The 25,058-nt window shown below is 42.8% G+C and overlaps 1 protein-coding gene across 1 annotated transcript in view; it reads left to right on the top strand.

The window, feature by feature from the left end:
• Positions 1–25,058, top strand: part of LOC306855133 (low-density lipoprotein receptor-related protein 1-like) — a 215,270-nt gene that overhangs the window by 127,350 nt on the left and 62,862 nt on the right. Inside the window, exons 39-46 of the mRNA XM_079393583.1 lie at positions 34–160; positions 6,170–6,321; positions 6,582–6,706; positions 7,417–7,791; positions 12,483–12,672; positions 12,848–13,052; positions 15,001–15,193; positions 20,493–20,618. Of these exons, the coding sequence (XP_079249709.1) occupies positions 34–160; positions 6,170–6,321; positions 6,582–6,706; positions 7,417–7,791; positions 12,483–12,672; positions 12,848–13,052; positions 15,001–15,193; positions 20,493–20,618 (1,493 nt within the window). The remainder of the gene's footprint in view (positions 1–33; positions 161–6,169; positions 6,322–6,581; positions 6,707–7,416; positions 7,792–12,482; positions 12,673–12,847; positions 13,053–15,000; positions 15,194–20,492; positions 20,619–25,058) is intronic.

The raw sequence follows: 25,058 nt of genomic DNA, 5'->3' as shown, positions 1-25,058 counted from the left end.
CAGCTCTCTCCTCATGGCTTGTTGTGTGTGCAGGTATCTGTTTTGGACGGAGTGGGGACAGTATCCACGCATAGAAAGATCTCGTCTAGATGGATCTAACAGAGCCGTGCTGGTGAACGTCAGTATTAGCTGGCCCAACGGCATCTCCATTGACTATCAGGTTCGTAGGACACATAATCAGGGTCGTCTTATATTCGGGTCAATACGGTAGATTGACACAGGGTTGACATAAATAAGACGACCCCCCTTTTTCAAGATGTACCTTTTGGAAAAGGCATTTGAAAACCAAATCTTGTGTTTTATTAAGAAAAACATTTTTTCTTAAATTAGTTTCATATTGCATATTTTTTTTCCTATTTTAATTTTTGTTTTGAATGTATGGTAAATACTGGTAAAATGTACCAACAATCACATTTAAAATATACACTTTTTGATATACCATAAAAATAACAGGTAGCCCATCTAAATCATATAACAATTAGGCTATCCATCTCATAGTAGCCTACCAAAATTTCATTATCAGTAGAAGTGAAACCTTATTGTAGCCTTCAAATCTGGGTAGGCTACTGTCTTACATTTTAAAATCACTGATAGAGGACGTTTGGTTCCATCAGGCTGACAGTCAGGACTCAATGCCGCTGTAAGCTTTTCTTTTTCTTTTGCTTTCACTTGCGATCTTCTAACATTATTACAACACACGCGTATTTGGTGCCACCTATTGTTGTGGATGTATTATTGACATGTAAAAGTCTAGATCCTGAATATAAGACGACTTAGTTTTTTCAGATATAGTTCCAAGAAAAAAACATCTCAGGTTACGTATGTAACCCTAGTTCCTCGAGACGGGGGTAGCTGCAGCCTGGAGCAATGGGCGTGCTGAAATGAGGCGTTCCGAAAGGTGAATCAGTACAACAAAATCTACCCCTAACCCTACCCCCACACCCTGACAGACAGCTTTGTCGACCAATCATTAAGACCTTTCTCCACGCCCCTACCTTTTGGCACGCCCTAACCTTTCACCACGCCCATTGCTCAAGCCTGCAGTTATCCCTACTTGAGTTCCTCGAGGGAACGAGACGCTGTGTCCGAGAACGCTAGGGGAACGCCTTCAGCGTGAGCGGCTTTGAATATCATGTACAACCTATCCAATGGATGGGCGAGACGTCACGGACGGGGTGACGTAATAACCAGCTGGTATAAAAGCACGTGCGGTGAAGCTTCTAGGAATGAAGCAAGCGCTGGCAGGGATGCAGGAAGAGTGGCATCGAGACGCAGCGTCTCGTTCCCTCAAGGAACTAGGGTTACATACGTAACCTGAGACATTCCTCTTCAGGAACTCGAGCTACATCCGAGAATGCTAGGGGAACGAGATATCCATGCTGCCAGACTTACCAGTCTCTGCCCAGTGTGTATCCCTCCGGAGCACATCTAGGCTGAAAGGACGGAAGAGAGCTAATAAAATGTAAAAACTGTAACTTGAATGCAATGTAAGTCGCTTTGGATAAAAGCGTCTGCTAAATGCATAAATGTAAATGTAAATGTAAGAGCCTGGAGTGGCCCGTATGTCAAGGCCATAAAACCTGAAAAAGTTCAGGGGCATAGACCATCCCGCAGGGTTGCAGATGTCCTGTATTGGGACACCTGAGAGAAAGGCCTTGGAGGCCGCCACACTTCGTATTGAATGAGCTCTGACTCCCATCTACGAGTGGAGCTGAGAGAACTCATAGGCAGTTGATAGCATCCACAATCCACTGACTGAGGGTCTGCTTCGTAGCAGGCAGACCCCTCTTAGGGGGACCATAGCAAACTATCAATTGGTCCACCCTTCTCCACATGGCAGCTCTGTGGACGTATATGTCCATTGCTCACACTGGACACATACAGTTATGGTTTTGCTGGACAGAAGGCCTGCAGTACGACTGGCCGTACTGGAGGCCTCAGCGCACCGCGGAGGAAACGTGTAACTAGGGGGTGTCTACCCACTGATTGCCCACCAAGAGAGGTGTGGTAGGCCGAATTGCCGTCACGTAACCCTCCAAAGTGGACTGGGTTAACCCTGCGGAGGAACAGGCCTGCATGAACTCCAGAACTGTATCAATCGGGCAGTTGAGTGGGTCGAGCTGGCAACCTCCACACCATGAAGTGACACTTCACTTCAGGGCGTACAATTTCCTCATGCTGTTAACTGGGTAGGCTGGAGGTCTCCGCACCATGAAGTGAAAAGTTTCCACTTCAAGGCGTACAGTTTCCTCATTGAGCTCTGGATTGGAGGATGGTCTCAACAGCCTCGGTTGAGAGACCGGAAGCTATGAGTTGCGCCCCCTCAGGGGACACCCCCACAGCTTCCACATCTCCGGGCAGGGATGATAGATCCCCGCTTGTGAGAGGAGATCCCTCCTGACGGGAATCCCCCATGGAGAGCCGTCGAGGAGAGAAATCAGATCCGAGAACCATACTCGGCCCGGCCAGAACGGTGCTACCAGAAGTAGACTGACCTCGTTCTGGCGCACTCTCACCAGAACTCCTGGGAGCAGAGCGATCTAGGGAAAAACGTACAGACGAAGCCTCGGCCACGTCTGTACCATGGCATCCAGCCCCCATGAATCTGAATGAGTTAGAGAGTACCAGAGTGGACATTGCGCTGTCTCCTGAATAGTGAAGAGGTCCACCTGTGTGGTCCACCAAACACTCTCCAAATCATCCATTCCCCGGACCTCTGCCCCTGTTCGACAGGATGTCTGCTCCCACATTGAGATGCCCAGGGATGTACACTGCTCTCAGTGAGAGGAGTTTGCCCTGGGACCACACAAGGATCTGGTGCGCCAGCCTGTACAGGGGGCGCTACCGCAGATCCCCTTGGGGGTTGATGCAAGAGACCACCACTGTGTTGTTCGTGCGCACCAACACATAGTGATCTCTTAGGTCCAGGAGAAAGTGTTTCAGAGCCTGAAACACAGCCAGAATCTCCAGCCAATCGATGTGCCATGTGAGATGGCGACCACTCCACAGACCACGGGCAGGGTGGCCACTCATGTCCTTACCCCAACCGGTGAGAGACGCATCCGTCACGGAGCTCCAACACCGGGCCCTGAGACAAGAACCAAGGTTGTCTCTACATGTTTAAGGCACGTAGGCACCGCCGCGTGACCTTGATCATGCGAAGCGGGTTTCCCCTCGGGGAGAATCCCTTGGTCTTGAGCCACCACTGTAGGGGTCTCATGTACAGCAGGCCAATAGGTATCACATTGGACGCAGCAGTCTCTGAAACTGCTTGACAGTGAGTGACTGGCCATCTTTCACTCTCCTGACTGCCGTGAGGATCGACTCGATTCGAGCAGGGGACATACGTGCCTGCATCGTGATCCCACACCAAGATAAGTGGTTCTCTGTAACGGAGAAAGCACACTCTTCTTGGCGTTCTGTCTTAACCCCAACACTTTCATGTGAGTGAGAACAACATCTCGATTGAGCGAGAATCAACCAATCATCGATGTAACTGAGTATGCGGATGCCTTGTAGCAGCAACGGAGCTAATGCGGCATCCACACACTTCGTAAAAGTGCGAGGTGACAGTGCTAGGCCAAAGGGAAGAACCCGATACTGCTAAACTTCGCCCCTGAAGCAAACCTCAGGAACTTCCTGTGAGTGGGAAGGATGGAGACATGGAAATATGCATCTTTTAGATCGATCTTGACAAACCAGTCCTCGGACCTTATCTGCGACACGACCTGTTTGTTAGCATCTTGAACTTCAGTCTGCTGACTGAACGGTTCAACTGATGCAGATCTAAAATGGGACGGAACCCTCCATCCTTCTTTGGGACTATGAAGTACCGGCTGTAGAACCCAACCTCTCTCTTGAGGAGGGCCACCTCAATGGCCTCCTTCCTTAAGAGAGTATCTACTTCTCGTTCCATTACCAGAGCCTGCTCGGGACCCACCAGAGTGGGATACATCCCGTTGAATCAAGGCAGAGGAGAACCGAACTGGATTCAGTGTCCTCTCTCTACAGTGTGCAGGACCCATGGAGACACATCTGGCAGTAGTTTCCACGCTGCTAAATAGTCAACTAAGGGAACCAGTCTCTCGAGACTGGCCTCTGGTGTAATCAGAACGGCTAGTTCGGTGCCCTGGAACGGCACACCGGCAGGGAACGGCTGCTCTAGAGAACCCCCGAAGGGGTGGCGAGCATCTCAGCCCTGCTACATCTCCGGGCGGAAGGCAGGGTTGGCAGACCGATCTCCTGAGGGCACCGAGGAGAGATGGGCACCATGCACTGCGGTGAACGCTGCTCTTCCCCAGAGGGGGGTGCCCTCATAAGCTCTGGGTCATGAGCGTCAGGGCTTTTTGGCCGAGGGCTTCTTAGCCTGAAGTACGACCCACAGGTCCGACCTGACGGTCTGTTTTTCACCTCCCTGTACGAGGAGCTAGCACGTGGCTGGGGCTGCTCCAATCCAGCAGCCACCTGAGTTGAAGAGCGGCGAGGCAGGAACCTCTGAAACGCCACCGCTTGTGTACGGGCCTCCTGGTACCGAACAGGCCAGAAGGCGCAAGCGGGGCGTCCAGGAGGAAGACCTCATCACCTGCAACAGCTCCTCATACCGGGGGAACTGAGGGGGTGGAGCCTCTGTGCTCTCACACTTACCCTTCTCCGAGGATGAAACACGAAGCGCCGAGCCGGCGCTTTTTTTTTTCCTGAGTGCCGACTAGGCGTGCGCCGCTCCCAAGCAGGACGTGCACAAGCTGTGTGTGTCACATGCAGCCACACTGCTTGTACTGCGAGCTGCTCTCGCCCTTAACTCGCGGATATCTGCTTGACATACCTAATAGCTGTATGCAAGGAGACATCAGGGAACTTATAACAGTGGTTTGGACAAACAATACGGTAATAAGCACTAGGGGTGTAGCCATTCACTTGTTTATTGATGCATTGATTGCAAATTCTGACAATTCATTGATCTTGAAGCATGAATTTTAAATTGTGAATCACTTGCTTCAGTTAAGAATAATTTAAAATGTTTTTATTTGTTTTTTACATGAAAAACTCATAGCATTTTCTATAGAATAAACGTATCAGGAGAAGCATTTCCATACCGTAATTTAAAAAACGAAATTATTAATCAAAATTGAACTGAACTAAATATCATGAATTGGACCTAATCAAATCGTTCTGAATTTGCATTCCTGAACCAAATTGAAAATGAATCATGAATTGATTCGCTGTCTACCCACAGTAGCATATTGCTAAGCTTATTATGCAATACTTAAATAAGCAGAAAAGTATATATAGTGACATATTGGATGAAATCCATTATAATTAGATTGATAAATTTTTTTAACCATTCTTTATTTATTTATTTATTAATTCATTCATAATGTTTTTTCACCTTTGTCCACGGAGGTAAATACAACCCAAGAAATCACCACCGGGTGCCACAAAGGGACAGTTGGCACCAACGCTCAATAAAGCTAGAATTGTGATGTTATCACTTGTAAATGAAGATAAAAAAATAATGAAACTAGATAGTAAAGTTTGACAGGTAAACTTTGATGTTGGTTTGAGAAAACCTGTTCAGAAAGTTAGAAGTAGATTAGTGGAAGTCTGAAGATTTTAGGTTTGAAGCAGTTTTAAAAGTTTGAAGTTTGAAGGTTTTAAGACCGTCTATCAGACAGCAAAATGATAAATTGATAGCTAGATAGCTATCTATCTATCTATCTATCTAGATAGATAGATAGATAGATAGATAGATAGATAGATAGATAGATAGATAGATAGATAGATAGATAGATAGATAGATAGCACTGAATGAATTTAGAATGAATTAAGCACATTGTTTGCATGATTTAGCATGTTTCTATCATAAATTAGTACATTGCTACATGTTTTAGCACATTGCTAGCATGTTTTCATCATGAATCAACACAATGCTAACATGTTTTAGCATGTTTCTAGCATGATTTAACACTTGGCTGATGGCTGCTGTTTGTTCTGTCTAGATGGACAGCTTACTATAGTTTGATAAAAGCTGATGACATATTTGGATATTACATGAATAAGTGTACTAGAAACTTCAAGCAGCTTTCTCTTATTAACTGATGACTTAATATAGATGCATATTAAACACAATAACACTGACTAAATTTGTGGTCATTGTCTGTGTGTCCTGTAGGAGGGTTTTCTGTACTGGTGTGACGCGCGCACGGATAAGATTGAGCGTATTAACCTGGAGACGGGAGAGAACAGAGAGGTGGTGCTTTCCAGCAACAACATGGACATGTTCTCCGTATCTGTGTTTGAGAGCTACATATACTGGAGCGACCGGTCAGTGAAAGCTTGTACACTTGTAAACTATTCCTCATCACCAGCATGATGTTTAATCTACAGCATTGTTTAATACAACTTTATTTTATTTGCTATCCCTATTTAAAGAGCCTTTGAACTTTGTTCAACCAGAGGATGTTAAAGCTGAAGTGTCCAATTTCTATATGTTAAAAGTATTCCAAATAACTATACATTTGTAAGTTGCACATCACAATTATTATTTTATTTATTTACTAAAAAAGAACATGCTATTTCTTTAGGACTCATGCGAATGGTTCAATAAAGCGTGGCAGTAAAGACAATGCAACCGATTCAGTAAGTCTGAGGACAGGCATCGGCGTCCAACTCAAAGACATCAAGGTCTTTAACAGAGCGCGACAACAAGGTGAGTGTTAAATGACTTTGTTCTTGCAAGAATGTGCTGTAAAACAACTTCTAATACAACATTAATTATGCAGAGAAATGTTTATATTTACCAATTTTTTAAGGCAATCATTTCTCATTTTCATTTTGTTTAACTTGATGTACTAAAATATATAAAGTTAATAACAAAAAATTTATTAAAATATCTAGACATAAATAAATAGCTAAATATTACTAAAACTTTAACCAAATATAAAATGGAAAATACAAAAATAAAAACTAATTAAAATTCTATAAATAAAAATAAATGTGTAAAAACCTATTAATCTCAATCAAAAATTATCAGTGATACTAAAATAGCACTTGTAATGTTTTATTGTTATTGTACCTCTCTGCTTCACTGCTTAATAGTATTTTTAAAACTTTATAATAATATATCATTTTAACATATATACAGTAAGAATAATATATTATTATTAATAATATATGAATATATAATGATAACAAAATTGAAATTATTTATATTCAGATTTTTTTCCCCCTTTTTCTTTATTGTTCAAAACAACGGTTTTAAATAAAATAGTCAACATGTTGATATCTCAGCTCTTGATTAAGTCGCTAACTTTGCATATTGTTTTCATGCTAATGCCAACAGAATTGAATCTATGAACTAGATTCAGATTTGTCTTAGTTGCAGTATTTCTTAATTCTTTCAAACCAATCTCTCTGCAGGAACTAATATCTGCAAGAGCAACAACGGTGGCTGCCAGCAGCTGTGTCTTTACCGTGGTAACGGACAGAGAACGTGTGCTTGCGCTCACGGAATGCTTGCCGAGGACGGTCAGAGTTGCCGTGACTACGACGGATACCTGCTGTATTCAGAACGTACAATATTAAAGAGCGTGCACTTATCGGATGAATACAACCTCAACGCACCCATCAAACCGTTTGAAGATCCTGACCACATGAAGAACGTCATCGCGCTAACGTTCGATTACCGTGGAGGCGGCGGAAGAGGAGCCAATCGGATCTTCTACAGCGACATCCACTTTGGAAATATTCAGCAGATCAATGACGATGGGTCAGACCGGAAGACAGTCGTCGAGAGTGAGTTTCAAATAATGATGTCTCTCTACCTTAATGGGGTCCTATTATGCTCTTTTATAAAGTCTTGATTTAGTTTTTGGGGTGTACTAGAACATGCTCTCATGCTTGGTGGTTCGAAAATCACATTATTTTTCACATCATTTACATTATTACAATACCTTTCTCCCCAGCCTGACACAAACGACTCGATTAGTTCTGGGTTTGATGAAGGCCCGCCTTCCGAAAAATGAAATGTGTTGTGATTGGTTAGCTGTCCCAGTGCGTTGTGATTGGTTAACAGCTTAGATGGCGTTTCAGTACTGCCATATCAGTTCAGACCCCGAGAATATTGAACAAGAGGATCGTGCAGAACCTTTGCATGCACGGATATTGCAAGACATATTAAAGTGGTAATGTTATAGTTGTTGTTTTTTTGGCTAAATCAGGTTTTAGATGGGATGTCAACAACAGCTTAATAATAACTGCGTTGACTATGTACAGATTGTTCTTTAATTCTAACATTATAACATTAATTGCACTGAAACTGTTATACAGTTGAATTTATTTATAAATAGTCCCACAGACTTACACTATTTGTGGCGGCATATATATGCAAATGAATTCTCTGCCAGCAGGAAGCTCTGGTGGAGCGGGAGAGAGCGAGGTTTGTCCGGTAACGCTGCACACAAAGCAGAGCTCTGCTCACAAACGATGCTTTATCAGACATTACATGCAAGATTAAATGAAAATGACATCCAACATTTTCTGAAAATAGTTGGTTTCCATCAGAAATACAGTGATATAAAAACACTGGGTTTCCACTTTGAAACGTGCTCCTCAGCCCCCAACCATTCAAATTTCTGTAGGCGGGATTTACAATTTGTGATGTCATAAATACAGGAAAGCAACTTTGTAGTCCAAACGAGCCGGTCGCTGTAGTTCTTGAAAAGGGATTTTTTTAAAAACAAAATATCTCCCTTTGGAGTGGACTTTGAGATTTGTAACTTTGTAGATCGTTTTATGCCCAAACATACACACTACACACTGACTAAAATTCAAAAAGTGAAAAAGCATAGTAGGACCCCTTTAATTCTCTCAATTTATATATTTTTTTTTTTCGGCTAGATGTCGACTTGATGTACTAAAATAACTCAAACTAAAACTGACATAAAATTAATTTAAAAAAATAATATAGACAAATAATAAAAAAGATAAAAACACACAACAGAATTCTTAAAATTTTAACAAAAATAAAAATGATAACGGAAAATATAAATTAATTCAAAATATCCCTAGTAAAAAAGTTATATATTTACAAGATATGTATTTCAGACTAAGAATTGTTCAAAAATATTAACATATCAGTCCCTCCAGGATTTTGCGATTCTGCGATCGCTGAATTTATCGCAAATGTTTGTAATTGCTGCAGATTTGCTGCACATTTTGAGCTTAGACGCGTCCCGTGATGGCATCACAACGTGCATTCAGTCAAAGAAAGGTACTGATAGGAAGTCGTGACCTGATGGTTAGAGAGTCGGACTCGTAATCCAAAGGTTGTGGGTTTGAGTCTTGGGCCGTCAGTGATTGTAGGTGGGGGGAGTGAATGTACAGCCACAATGTACAATGTCTCTCCGCCCTCAATACCACGACTGAGGTGCCCTTGAGCAAGGCACCGAACCCCCCAAGGATAAATGGCTGCCCACTGCTCCGGGTGTGTGTTCACTGCTTTGTGTGTGCACTTTGGATGGGTTAAATGCACAGCACGAATTCTGAGTATGGGTCACCATACTTGGCCGTATGTCATGTTACTTACTTTCATACATCTGCAAAACTTATTTTTTAGGGTGTTTGCTCATCTGCAATACGTTTGTAGACAGCAGATGCTTTCCAGATCAAGAGATCTTTAACAGACATTTTGCAGACGTACGTGTGCTGTCTGGGTTTCTCAGTTTGAAAAATGGAAGGAACAGCCTTGCATTCTCATCATGCCCGATTGGACAAACAAACCGAAAGAGAAACAAATCCTCGCTACTCATTTGGGCTACACGGCGCAGACCATTTATCTGCTCGGGCTGCTCTCGATCACGCGACACCGTTATACACAGCGCTCCGAGATGTACATGTGGGATTAGGGTGAGTGTTTACTGTCAGGAGCTGGTGCCACCTTTTGTAGAACTTAATGGCACTGGTGTCCTCAAATGTTAGTCTGGAGCCCTACGATGGTTCTCCAAGTCAGAAAAGTTATAACAATGTTAGAAGAATGTTTTCCATGGTATACTTTGCAAAATGAGTCATTTTAGGCCGCAAAAATCAGAAAAAAAGTCCCACGAAATCCTGGAGGGACTGATATATACACTGATATATACTGATATATACACTGATATATACACACTTAATTTAAAAACTTTTACAGTATCTTAATGATAGCATTTTACGCACACTGTTTGTGGTACAGACATCAACGATATCTCAGATTGTTGAAAAAAAGATTGTAGAGTCTGTCATAGAGTTCATGTATAGTTATTTTGCAGTCCCCAAAACAAGTCTATGTGTTTGAATATGGAGTAGAGGTTTGATTGCAGCACCAACTCTCCATTACCAGCTCACAGCTGGACAGAAAACAACACAAAGCCAGCGGGAAAGTCTGAAGTCACGGCCAGTTCCTTTGTGAGAGCACAATAAACTCATTCTTTCATAAGACATTTGGCTCTCACAGCTGGAGAACTGAGCAAAGAAAGATGTGTGTATCTGTTTATTCTTCTGTTGCCACAAACACCATATGAGTGAAGGATAATTATGATAATTGCAAACTCTCGACCAAAATGCCTCCTGAAAGAATGTTGGCTTCCTTGGTCTGAAGTGAAAAAGTTGGTCTGTCTGAAACTACAATCAAAACCAGATTCGCTATACATCCTTTCGTTTTATTACAGAAATGTGGTTATGAACAATAGTGTTTAAAGAGTCCTGCCCTGTACAAATATAATATCCAGTTGTTTTTACTTTTAAGTAGCAAATTTATACATTCAATTAATAGTTTGTTTAGATATAGTGTATGGAAGACCCCAAAGCGTAGTCATGTAGTTTTTATTTACTAGTTTAATCCAGCAAAATTAAAAGACAAGTGACCAACATGTTTTTCTGTAAAGGTGGGTTATTTGGTTTTTTTGCAGTAAAGCTGTTTTCGTCATTTACAATATGTGTCCTTTTTGGCTTTTTTATATGTTAAATTCCTTTTGTTTTCTTTATCATGTGGTTTTCATTACACCGGTTATGAACTGGTTATGTAATTAAAGCCAGGCGTAAATCTAGCGATTAAAAGAACAAAACATTTCAGTTCTAACATCCTACACATCTGTCTTTGAACCGTCATCAGTAATGAATGAACAAACAAACAATGAATCATTTGCTTTCATTTCCTCCCCCGTTTTTCGAGGTTGTTTTGGCCAGATATAATTGACTCATGACTAACACGCATATTTGGATATTGCATGTAAACATGATCCAAAATAGAGCACCGCTCTACACAACAAGCTAGTTCCACATGGATGTGAAGCTTTTCTGCATGTCGCTTCACGCTCAGTCAAAGCTTAGTCTGTGGAGAAATGACCTGTCCTGATTTATTTATTACAGTTTTAGTGTTGGCATTTTGTTTTTAATCATTACGTCATCATAGTTGCGCTCTGTTTGTTATTTTTATTTGTTAAAGGGATAGTTCAGCCCCAAATTAAATCTGTCACCATATTCTCACCCCAATGTTGTTTTAACGCTGTTTGATGGACTTTCTTCTGTGAAACATGAAAATAGAAACTCTGAAAAATGTCCATGCTGCTCTTTTGCTTACAGTGAAAGAAGGTGACTGCTGATCACCAAAACTAACACAAATATTGCCTTAATTAGTGCATTAAAATCAAGTCATAGTCCATATGATTTATGCTTTTTCTAAATTTGAAAACCAATGATATTTGAGATTAATCAGATGTATATGCAGCATTGATATTACGACTTGCTAGACTGAATGTGAAGTCATAGTGTGAATGCGCTATTCTTTTAGCAACACATTAAACATGCACAATAAATAACTAAAGCATAAAGAATTGACAGTATTGTTTGCACACATACTGTAGTATTTTTTTTTTTCTTCAGGAAAGCAGGTTTCCACAACAAAAGCAGTTTTTGTTGATTGGCCTACATGTTTAAATTATATAAACATTATTTAAAATATGTGAATATTTAGTTTAATTTTGCAGTTTTCCGTCAACATAAATGCTGTTGACTAATATTTAGTGTCGTTTGAGACTGAAGAAATATTAATTCAATTCAAAGGATATTTCCTTCAAAAGTTAAAAACAGTAAGAAGTTTATAATGGTAAATGTTTTGATTTGATTTTATAATCTTAGTGTAAAGGGAAGAAAGAAAAATAACTTTGTTAACAGCCAGATTTGGGCTTTAATGAACAATGTTTTTCCTAGAATTATAATATAATTAAATTTTAGATTTTTTTTTTTCTCTCTCTTTCTCACTCTAAAACGTATACTTTCCAAAGTCAACGGGTAGTCAAGTTAAATAATCACATTCTCAATACTGACCAAGCAGACCAACTGAGCAGCTCAACGGCTGAAAAATTCCATGAAAGTGCTGTCTATAATTTCTACTATCTTTAGTTAAAATCAATTTTTTTAATCATGTTTTCCACATATGTTTCTGTCTGCAGATGTTGGGTCAGTGGAGGGGTTGGCGTATCATCGGGCCTTGGACACTTTATACTGGACCAGTTACACCACGTCCACCATCACCCGCCACACTGTGGACCAGAGCCGCTGGGGGGCTTTTGACCGGGACACTGTGGTCACCATGTCAGGGGACGACCACCCACGGGCGTTCGTCCTGGATGAATGTCAGAAGTGAGATTTTCATTTCACTACAAACTCATTATTTCAACATTCAAAACACATTCACTAACTGTTCCCTTTTGGAAGGGACGTCCTGTTGCTTTCAGGATGCCACTACTAGGAAGATGTGAAGATGATATCACACTCAATGTTTGTCATTGACTCACATTCCTGTGCTTTTCACCAGCTTGATGTTTTGGACCAACTGGAATGAGCAGTCACCCAGTATCATGCGCGCCCAGCTGTCCGGAGCCAATGTCCTGGTGATCATTGGCAGTGACATCCGCACTCCCAATGGACTCGCCATCGACCATCGTGCCGAGAAGCTCTATTTCTCGGACGCTACGCTTGATAAGATTGAGCGCTGCGAGTATGACGGCTCCCGCCGTTATGTAAGTCAGAACTTGCACCCACGAGTGTCTATTTTGCTAAACTTGCACCATGACTCCAACAAGTCAAATCCCAATGCGTCCAGACCAGCCACAATCATGATGTGCAGTAAGACATTTCATTGCATTTTGATAGCTTAGTTAAATCTCACTAGTCCAAAAACGTAGCTGTGCAGCAGGGTCAGAAATTAACTTTTCCATTAAAGCAACATATTTGCCCCTGGAATTGATTTCTAGGGCTTTTTTGTTGTTGTAAATTCACCTTTTGTAAGGGCAATTTTTAATTACTGTAATAAATTAAAAATTATCTTATTAAATGTATCTCTGTAGTCTCCACACCAGATATATACTGTACAGTGGTGGCCAGAATGATCAGAACACTAGTTTTTCTAGTCTAGTCGTGACGTATTGTCAAGTATGGTGACCCATACTCGAAATTGGTGCTCTGCGTTTAACCCATCCAAGTGCACACACACACAGCAGTGAGTAGTGAACAAATGCACACACACACACACACACACACACACCGTGAACACACACCCGGAGCAGTTGGGGGTTCGGTGCCTTGCTCAAGGGCACCTCAGTCGTGGTATTGAGGGTGGAGAGAGCGCTGGACATTCACTCCCCCCACCTACAATCCCTGCCGGCCGGGGACTCGAACCCACAACCTTTGGATTACGAGTCCGACTCTCTAACCATTAGGCCACGACTTCCCCCCTTTTCTTACTTAGATTTGTTGTATTGTTTCCAGCCAATATATCAAAAAATTCTTAAATCAAGTAGGATTTTCTAGACAAGTAAAAATTACTGTCAAAATTTAGTTTTTGCTTAGAACAAGCAAAATAATCTGCCAATGGGGTAAGAAAAAATTATTTTATTTCAAACAGAAAACAAGATTATTTTACTTACCCCATTGGCAGATTATTTTGCTTGTTTCAAGCAAAAACTCACTTCATTTTGACTTGTTTTTTCTAAATACAAGACAATAATTTTTGCTTGTCTAGAAAATCCTTCCAACTCCTTGATTTAAGAATTTTTAGATATTTTGGCTGGAAAAAAGACAACAAATCTAAGTAAGAAAAATTTTTTTTGCTGTGTGATTGGTCCCTTGAAGCAACATTTGAGGATCAATGTGGGGAAATGGCTTGTCATATTCTGGCTACACAGACAAAACAAGCTGAGAAAGTGAGCAAAGAAGGTTTCGCTGAAGCGCTCCATGACTTCAGCTCAATTCACCAGCTTCTGCGATCTCACAAAGACTCCTGTTATAACCACTGAGGCTTAATAATAATAATCTCAGTATTAATCTGATTGCCTCTGATTGGCCACTGCATTCATAAGCTCAACAGAAACGAGTGTTTATGATGTTTATGAGTGTATTTGAACAGATCTACATGTAATGCAGCAATCGACACCTCGTTCAGATTTATTCATCTTGATTTCTCGCAACTTGTGTGCTTTTCCTAGGAGGCGAACGTGAACGTGCAATCATTCACACAAAATAATTGTGGATATTTGTTAAATAATAAATTAAATTTCAGTCACCAAACCCAAAAGTGCTATCCGCTGCCATTATATGGAGAGGCGTGAGTGGGACATTTCTTTAAATTTCTCCTTTTGTGGTCTGAAATAGAAAGAAGGACATAATAAATGAATAATCATTTTCAGTAAATGATGGCTTAATTTTCATTTTTGGGTGAATTAGGGCCAACAGCTGTAATAGTTTTAGTTTAATTGTGATTTTAGTGGCATTTTTGCCCCTGTTAAATTCCGAACCTGCTGTAGAGTAAACATCACATATATTCTGATTGGCAGGGCCCTAAATAGGTGTTTTCATTTAGTTCATTTAGTCTCAAATGGAAAAAAAACAAACAAAATGGTAGGGAACGTTTTAAATTTTAACATTTCGACAAAACAAATGGTTACTTTCTATCTGTTTTGGCGTCTGTAGGTGGTTCTGAAGAATGAGCCAGTGCATCCTTTCGGTTTGGCCGTGTATGGTGACCACATCTTCTGGACAGACTGGGTGCGCAGAGCCGTCCTCAGAGCTGACAAATATGTTGGTGGAGACATGAAGGTGTTAAGAGCTGATATACCACAACAGCCAATGGGGATCGTCGCTGTGGCCAATGACACAAATAGCTGTGAGTGGACGGCCATAATGGCAGCATGGTCAAGAGTACTCTGAATCAACTGTGTGAGAGAGCGATTGCCTTACAGTGTCCTGTCATCTCAACCATGTAATTATGTGCCAAAAGTAATCTGTGATTGTCACAGAACTGAGAAGAACTCTATAACGCTTGGGAATGACACAATCAATATCTTTCATCATGCTTATCGAAGTGTAATAGAAGCAATTCTCAAGCACTCAAACCCCCAAAGACAACATCTCTGCCTGTTCTGAAGCCCCCATTTACTGTCCTCCCAACTAAAACATTAACCCCAACAAAACCGAACAAACAGCCAGTAGCTGCTAGATTTGAGGAAACTAAGTTTTTTTTTTGTTATTTTGTTTACAATTAAATACCCTATTTTACTTGGAAATATGAAGTAATAGTAAATAAATATATTTATTTCATGGTCTGTCTGAATACTGGATTCTGATTGGCTGGCAGGTATGCAGTAAAACCGTTTAATGCACAGGTAGTTCCAAGTTATATAACTATTTGAAAATCTGGAATCTGAGGGTGCAAAAAAATCTAAATATTGAGAAAATCACCTTTAAAGTTGTTCAAATGAAGTTCTTAGCAATGCATATTACTAATCAAAAATGAAGTTTTGATATATTTACGGTAAGAAATTTACAAAATGTCTTCATGGAACATGATCTTTACTCAATATCCTAATGATTTTTGGCATAAAAGAAAAATTGTTAATTTTGACTCATACAATGTATTTTTGTCTATTGCTACAAATATATCCCAGCGACTTAAGACTGGTTCCCTTCCAGGAACGTCGAGCTGCGTCGGAAGACGCTAGGGGAACGCCATCAGCGTAACCGACGCTCTGAATATCGTCTACACCTAGTCCGATAGAAGGGCGAGGCGTCACGGGCGGAGTGACGTCACGACCAGGAAGTATATAAGCACGTGAGGCAGAGCCCGCGTCAGCTTTTTGTCATTCAGCAAGCGCTCTGTGTGTTGTCAGTCCATATCTGTTTGTGAGTCTTATTTAGTGTTGTATGTCCTGAAAAGAAATTAGACATCCCTAAAGCCAAGACCAAAACAGGGGGCGAACCTAGATCGCGTTTCAGATTGTGTGCTAGTCCACTGCCTGCGTTATGAAAAAAAAGCATTATGAGCGGGGACACACATGATCTGTGCGTGGTCTACCTGAGTGCGGAGCGCGAGGCAGCGGCTCTCGAGGGAGCTGACTGCCCGCATTGTGAGCGGCTCTCGCTGCGCACACTCCGCACTCGGAGGGCTCTCTTCGAGAAGAGAGTCTTTGTGAGCTCCCCGCGTGGTGCTGGCCCCGCTTTTGCCTAGGCAGAGCGGCGGCTGCGCTCGTGGGACTCACAGGCTGATTTGGCGAACGAGAGTGAGACGGGAATGTCCCTATCTCCTCCCGTATCCGTCAGATCTGGCGCCCCGTCTCGCGATTCGGAAGCGGTCTCTTCCCCCCGAGACGAGGGCTCAACGCTTCGTCTGTCTTCCTCCGAGGAGGTTGACGTGACGAGCGTTGATGAGGTTTCGCCGCCTCTGTCGCCCCAATTTATATAGAAGGAAAGCGAGCTCTCCACGCGCTGTCGGCCCCGCTTTTGTGCAAAAGAAAGATAGAGCGGTGGCTGCGCTCGCGCGGCTCGCAAATGGATCAAAACAAATCCAGCGCCCGCTCTCTGTGCTTGGAAGCGGTTCTCTTCCCCCAGAGAGAGGGCTCGTCGCCCCGCTTGTCTTCCTACCGAGGAGGTGGATGAGAAATGATGAGCGTTGTAAACTCTAGTGTTGCACAAGCACAAATAAAGCCAGCCCCACTCTGTCGAGGCAGAGCGGTGGCTGCGCTCGTTGGGCTCGTAGAGAAAAAAGGCTGATCTGGCTGGCGGGCATATAGAAGAGAAGAGAAAAGAAACTATCTTCTCCCGTATCCACCAGATCTGGCGCCCCGTCTCGTGGTTCGGAAGTGGTCGATCCTCGCTCAATCAGAGCGGGTGGCGATTCGGCATCGAGGTGTCGTTTTCGCCCACGTGAAAGATTTGGGGGTTAAGACTAAACGCCGAGGAAAGTGTGCTTTCTCCAGCTAGAGAACCACTTACCCAGGCGTAGTGAGGGATTCGACCACGATGCAGGCTCGTTTGACCCCTGCTCGGATCGAGTCGATCCTCACGGCAGTCAAGAGAGTGCGAGAAGGCCAGCCATTCACTGTCAAGCAGTTTCAGAGACTGCTTGGGCTCATGGCAGCTGCGTCCAGCGTGACTACTTCTGGCCTGCTGTACATGACGCCCCTACAGTGGTGGCTCAAGACCAAGGGGTCTCCCCGAGGGGAGACTTGCTCCGCGCTGTCTAAGTGTCACGCCGCTGTCCGTGCCTTAGACATGTGGAGGAATCCTTGAGTCTTGTCTCAGGGCCCGGTGATGGGAGCTCCTTGTTGCCGCGTTTCGCTAGCGACGGACGCTTCCCTCACCGGCTGGGGTGCGGTCATGAGTGGCCACCCTGCCCGCGGTCTGTGGAGTGGTCGCCACCTACGTGGCATATCAACCAGCTAGAGATCCTAGCCGTGTTCTGTGTGCGCAGGCACTTCCTCCCAGACCCAAGAGATCACCACGTGCTGGTGCGAATATGGGAGCAGACGTCCTGTCGAGACAGGGGCTGAGGCCCGGGGAATGGATGCTTCACCCCGAGGGGTGAAGCAGATTTGGAAGGCTGTGGCCAGGCACAGGTGGACCTCTTCGCCGCTTGAGAGTTAGCGCAATGTCCCCTCTGGTTCTCTCTAGCCCCTCCAGCTCCTCCGGGACTGGACGCTATGGTACAGACGTGGAGACCGAGGCTCCGTCCGTACGCCTTCCCCCCCGATCGCTCTGCTCCCGGGAGTTCTGGAGAGAGTGCGCCGGGACGAGGTCAGTCTACTGCTGGTAGCACCGTTCTGGCCGGGCCGAGTATGGTTCTCGGACCTGATTTCTCTTCTCGACGGCACCCCGTGGCCGGTGCCGATCAGGAGAGATCTCCTCTCACAGGCCGGGGGCACCATGGTGCACCCCTGCCTGGAGCTATGGAAGCTGTGGGTATGGCCTCTGAGGGGGCACAACTCATAGTTTCCGGTCTGTCAACCGAGGTTGTCGAGACCCTCCTCCAATCCAGAGCTCCCTCCACGAGGAAACTGTACGCCTGGAAGTGGAAGCTTTCACTTCTTGGTGCGGAGACCACCAGCTCGACCCAGTCAACTGCCCGATTCGCACAGTTCTGGAGTTCCTGCAGGCCCGCTTCTCCGCAGGGTTAACCCACTCCACTGTTAAGGTCTACGTGGCAGTTATCTCTTTGTACCACGCCCTTAGCGGTGGCCAGTCAGTGGGCAGACACCCCCTAGCTACACGTTTCCTCCGGTGCGCTGAGGCTGAGGCCTCCGGTACGATCATGCGTCCCGACTCGGGACCTGGCTGTGGTTCTGAGGTTCGGTGCGAGCACCTTGAGCCTATCGAGGAGATAACAGATGGACTCCTCACCATCAAGATCGTCTTCTTGCTGGCCATCACTTCTCTGAGGAGGGTGTGTGGCCTTCAGGCCCTGTCTGCGGCCCCTTCGATGTTGACTGTGCGCCCGGTTTGGCGAAAGTCTTTCTCTACCCCTGTGCGGGGTACGTTCCGAAGGTTCCAACGGTCATACCACAGCCGGTCGTACTCCAGGCCTCTGTCCTCCTCCCTTCGGGGAGCCCGGCCAGGAGAGGCACAACTATATGTGTCCAGTGTGAGCACTGGGCACGTACATCCACAGAGCTGCCCTGTGGAGGAAGTCGGACCAACTGCTCGAGGGCCTTGGTCCGCCTAAGAGGGTAGGGCTTGGTAGCCCACTCTTAGTAAGTGATGTTGGATGCTGTCAATTTTGCATACGAGGCCTCTGGGCTTGCCCATCCGTGGGAGTCAGAGTGCACTCAACCAGAGGTATGGCGGCCTTCAAGGCCTTTTTGGACAGATGTACCGATCAGGGCATCTACGACGCTGCTGGGTAGTCCACGCCCCTGACTTCGCCAGGTTACGACCTCGACATCCGAGCCACTACAGGCTCTTCTGTCCTCTTGGCCTGACATCAGGCAGGGACTTGTCAGTCTGGCGGCGTTGGTATAGCGTTCCCCTAGCGTCTTCCGACGCAGCTCGACGTTCCTGGAAGGGAACGAACCAGGTTACGTATGTAACCCAGGTTCCCTGAAGGGAACGAGAGCTGCGTCTCGCAGCCATACTTCCGGCATCCCTGCCAGCGCTTGCTTCATGACATGAAGCTGACGCGGGCTCTGCCTCACGTGCTTATATACTTCCTGGTCGTGACGTCACTCCGCCCGTGACGCCTCGCCCTTCTATCGGACTAGGTGTAGACGATATTCAGAGCGTCGGTTACGCTGATGGCGTTCCCCTAGCGTCTTCCGACGCAGCTCTCGTTCCCTTCAGGGAACCTGGGTTACATACGTAACCTGGTTCGTTTTGTGGTCCAGGGTCACTTATATGCTTATTTATTTATTTACCAAGAATGCATTATATGACAGTAAAGACATTTACATTGTTACCAAAAGATTTATGTTTCAAATGAATGCAGTTCTTTTGAACTTTCTATTCATCAAAGAATCCTGAAAAACAAAATTTATTACAAACCAGTTTTTATAGTTTATATTTAATTGTAGTAGTTTAGTTCGTTAATTCGGGAATTAATCTGTTATGAATTACGTGTTTAATAACTAAATGATTTTACCGTAGAGCCCTGAATTAAGCACCCCAGCTCACAATCTATTTACTGTAATGCATAAAAATAGAACACTTTATTATATACATTTTAAAATGAATTAAATACATGGTACAATTGTTCTGCCATTTACGATGATTTAAATAAAATGTATTATAGCAAAACGTAATAACACACATTTACATTTTTTTCCTCAACATTTCTTTGTGGTGAAATGTGGCAAGACCCTTTTTTTTATTTTTTTTATTTTTTTTTACACCCTATAAGTAGATTTCTGCAGCTTCGCTATGTAGTAACTTTCATCTGCACACCACTGTGAGAACTACTGTTTTCGTGTTTACATCTGTGTGCTGTGCATAGGAAATAATTGTCTGTAAATATGTGCGCAAGTGGGTAGTGAATGATGAGTGGGTTATTTGTATCTGTTTGTGTGTTTCATGAAGGGCTGCATAACGAGTACACATAATGCTTCTTGTGACTTCTCAATGTCAAGAGCTTCTGAGGATGCTAAATGCCTGTGTGTGTGTGTGTGTTTGTGTGTGTGTGTGTGCACGCGTGTGCGCAGGTGAGTTCTCGCCCTGTCGGGTGAATAATGGAGGCTGTCAGGATCTGTGTCTGCTCACATCAGATGAACGGGTCAACTGTAGCTGTCGCGGAGAGAGGAAACTGCTAGAGGACAACACCTGCATAGGTGAGACACCACCGACCAATCACAGACTTCATACTACGTATATCTTCATAACTGTATATTCTCGTTAAAATACAGTGTTCACAGTTAACTGATTGTATAGAGATGAACAGAGTCTCAAAGCAGCTTTAAACAGAGGGAGGCTTGAATGTTCCTGTTCAAAAGCAGAGTGACAATAGTGAGTAAATTAGATCACTGATATGAACCAAGAATGAAACTCTTTCATCTCTGGGTGATCTGATGGAATAAACACTCTTAAAAACATATTACTTTTGCTACCTTAAAAGGGGTAGTTCACTAAATGGAAATTGTCATATTTGAATTGTCGTTTTGTAAAAACTAGGGCTGCTTCAGACTAAAGATGTTTCTAGTCGACTAATCGATGTTCATTTAAGCCATTAGTAAACTAAGCACGTTTATGTTAATTTATTTACTTAAATATATACTTGGGTGTGGGGGGGCTTTAGCCTGTTCCATACACAAGTGCACATATAAAGCTTGCCACAAAAGTAATGACTATGAATGTGTTGGGGAAAAATAGTAAGGAGAAATTTAAGTTATTTATTAATAAACTAGTGTTTTAATCAGTGTCAGCAGCAAAGATGAAGTTAACGATGCTGACTCGCCAGTGGATGCAATTTCAGAGAGAAATGCACCTTCAGATAATCAGATAGTGTTAGTTTTCAATTTGATTTAGTTCATTTTAAAGTAGAGATTTCAAGCTTTCTGTAATAATAATAATAATAATAATAACTTTATTTTTATATAGCGCCTTTAAACAGTTTCTCAAAGCGCTTCACATAATAAAACAAAACAAATAAAAGTACAACACACAAAAGACAACTAATTAAAAACAGACTAAGATATCATTTAAAATCAAAACAGTCAAGAAAAAGCTAACCTAAAAAAATGAGTTTTTAAATAAGACTTAAAAATGCTTAAATTCTGAGCATCTCTAATTTGTAGAGGGAGTACATTCCAAAGCCTGGGAGCATAGGAAGAAAAAGCCCTGTCCCCTACAGAGCGCATCCGTGTCTGAGGAACTACCAATAAACCAGCTTGTGAAGATCGTAAATGACGCTTAGGTGTATATAAAGTTAAAAGAGCAGACATATATTGAGGGGCCAGACCATGCAGTGCCTTATATGTGAGCATAAGAATTTTAAAATCAACTCTAAACCTGACCGGGAGCCAATGCAAAGACTTGAGAATTGGTGTAATATGCTCATTTTTTCTGGCACCAGTCAGGATCCTAGCAGCGGAGTTTTGCACATATTGCAATTTATTAAGTGTGGTTTTAGGAACCCCAGCAAGAAGTGCATTACAGTAGTCAATGCGAGAAAAAACTAGGGTGTTTATAAGCCTTTCAGTCACAGGAAGGGATAGCATAGAACGGAGTCTCGCAATATTTCTGAGATGAAAAAAAGAGTTTTTGACAATATACTGCACGTGATAGTCAAAAGATAAACTCGAGTCAAATATTACTCCTAAATTTTTTAATTTAGGCTGTGACTCCAAAACAGAACCATCGATGTTTAAAATTATTGAACCAGTTTTACGAAGCTGATAAGAAGTGCCAATAAGCAGGACCTCAGTCTTATCATTGTTTAGACAGAGGAAATTTTCAGACATCCATATTTTTATCTCAGAAATACAATGTGTTAAGAAAGGTACGTCCAAATTTTGACCAGGCCTAGAATGAATATAAATCTGAGTGTCGTCTGCATAAAAATGATAATTAAGCCCAAGTGATCTTAAAAGCAGACCGAGTGGAAATATGTAAATGCTAAAAAGTAAAGGGCCTAAAATTGAACCTTGAGGAACACCCGTGCGGACAGAGCCCATCTCAGACCTTGAACCATTCATATAAACAAACTGTTGACGATCAGTGAGGTAAGATCTAAACCAAGTTAAAACAGTCTCAGAAACACCAAAGACAGTTTCCAGACGTTTAAGTAAAACAATATGATTAACAGTATCGAAGGCGGCACTAAGATCAAGAAGAATAAGAATGGAGAGAGAGCCAGAATCTGAGGCTATTAGCAGATCATTAGTGACCTTGACCAAAGCTGTCTCAGTACTATGAAATTTTCGGAAGCCAGACTGAAGGGGTTCAAAAAGATTATTTACTATGAGATGATTGTGGAGCTGCAAAGCAACAACACGTTCTAAAACTTTAGCAAGAAATGGAAGGTTTGATATAGGACGGTAATTATTCAAGTTATCCAAGTCAGCATTATGGTTCTTTGGAACAGGTGTTAAAGCAGCAGTTTTCAATGCTGCTGGTACAACACCAGTACACAGAGAATCATTAACAATGCTGAGAACAGCTGGACACAAAGAGTCAAAACAAGACTTAAATAAGCTTGTAGGGAGGGGATCAAGAACGCAAGTGGTAGCTTTCATACCTGATACCTCCCTAATAAGCAATTCAGAGTCAATTTGAGAAAAAGTTGTGAACAATGTGCCATGAAAGCAAGACGAGGAAACTGTAGAAGATGGAACAGGTACAACTTGGATAAGTTTGTAAACGTTGTCAATTTTGGAACTGAAAAAATTAAGAAAATCATTACACAACTTATTTGATACAGGTAGAGAAATACCATCATTAACTTTGAGAAGTGTGTTAATAGTATGGAAAAGATGCCTGGGATTACTTTGATTATTATCTATAATCTGAGAAAAATAAACAGATCTGGCAGACTCAATTTCAGTTCTATATTCCCCCAAGTGGTCTTTCCAAGCTTGATAAAATACATTCAGACCTGAGACACGCCACCTGCGCTCCAATTTACGACAAGCAACTTTCTTAGAGCGCAGGTCGTCATTATACCAAGGGGCGGAACGAGCAAAAGAAACACAGCGAGACTTGAGGGGAGCAAAATAATCCAAATTAGAAGCAAGAACAGTATTCAACTGCAGGATCTTATCTTCAAGAACAGCTGATGGAAAAACACTAAGAGAGGAAACAACAGTGTCAGCAAAATCAGATGAGTTAATTGATTTCCATTTACGGAAATTAACAGTGTGTGATAAAGTAGTACAAGAGAGAGACATATCCAGATTAAAAAAGATTGCAAAGTGATCAGAAAGACCAATGTCCACAGAAGACAGCTGTGAAACAATTTCATCAGTTGCAATCACAAGGTCTAATGTGTGACCTTTGTTGTGTGTCGGGCCGCTAACAAGCTGTTTAAGATTAAAACAGTCCAACAAAAATAGAAAATTCTTTGTCAACATACAGTCATTTTGGTCAATGTGAATGTTAAAATCCCCCAAAATAAGGATGTTCTTGAATTTAAAACACAGTATGGACAACAAATCAGCAAACTCAGACATAAAAGCTTCATTTGGCTTTGGTGGTCGATAAACAGTAGCAATGGTAATTGCTTTAGGGGCAGAAATGCTCAGAACAAGGCATTCAAATGATGTGAACTGTGGTACGCGCACAGCGCTGATGTTGAATTGCAGATTATAAACCACAATAATTCCCCCACCTCTACCAGTAAGGCGCGGGAGGTCAAACAGTCCATACCCCTCAGGAGTAATCTGGTTAAAGAGGAGGCCATCATTTTGTTTATGCCATGTTTCAGTTAAAAACAAAAGGTCCAGTTTTCGATCTGCTATGATGTCCGACAGAAGCAGAGCTTTGTTGTTTACTGAGCGCGCATTAAACAGCGCGACATTTACACGGCTCTGGCGCACCACAGAAGGTAACTTCGAACGAACAAGTGAAGATAAGTTGCTGAGGACCGCACCAGTATAAGACGCTCGTTTAGTCTGTCGCCGACTTACAGGAACGCAGATGTTGTTAGATGTGGAAAGGCAATAACTGCGTCCTAGACTCCGATGTAAGTACCGTCTTTGTCTCAACAAGCCAGCATTACGACAGAGTTCATAAGCGTCTTTTTGTAAACGGTAGTTCTGTTTTAAGTTGAGCAGCTGTTTTGCAGTATACCTTAAAGCCATGCTCTGTGAGTCCAGGACTTCAACAATCCCAATGCTGCGAAAATTCCCAATAAGACCACAGGGAAAGCTCCTCCGATTTGGCTCCAAAGTCCTCCAGAGAACGGAGGCAGATAAAAACAATAATCCAAGGAATATGGAGTAGTCCCGCAACATTGCGAAATGCCGCAGATTTTAAAACTGCGTTAATATAAAAACACAAAACAAACGGTATAAGGAGCGGCAGCCAAAAACGCGCCAGCGTTCCCAATCAAACCGGAAATCGAAAACACTCAATCAAACTAGATACAGTATGTTTCACATGTCTGGGAGGCAAGTAGCCTATACTCCGTGCTCCAGTGCACGGAGACTAAGACGGCAGAGAGTGCGTCAAAAAGTTTTGTAACAGCAAAAATGATGGCGCATTTTAAGTTGTTCCCTATCGAAAGGGAGCTCACTGAGACAGGCCGCTTTCACCGAAAAAGCGCGAGTTTGTCC

The sequence above is a fragment of the Barbus barbus genome, assembly GCF_936440315.1.
Source record: "Barbus barbus genome assembly, chromosome: 35".
NCBI classification, from domain to species: Eukaryota; Metazoa; Chordata; class Actinopteri; order Cypriniformes; family Cyprinidae; genus Barbus; species Barbus barbus.
The sequence above is the reverse complement of the archived record's forward strand: the minus strand, read 5'-3'. Positions and strand labels throughout refer to the sequence as shown.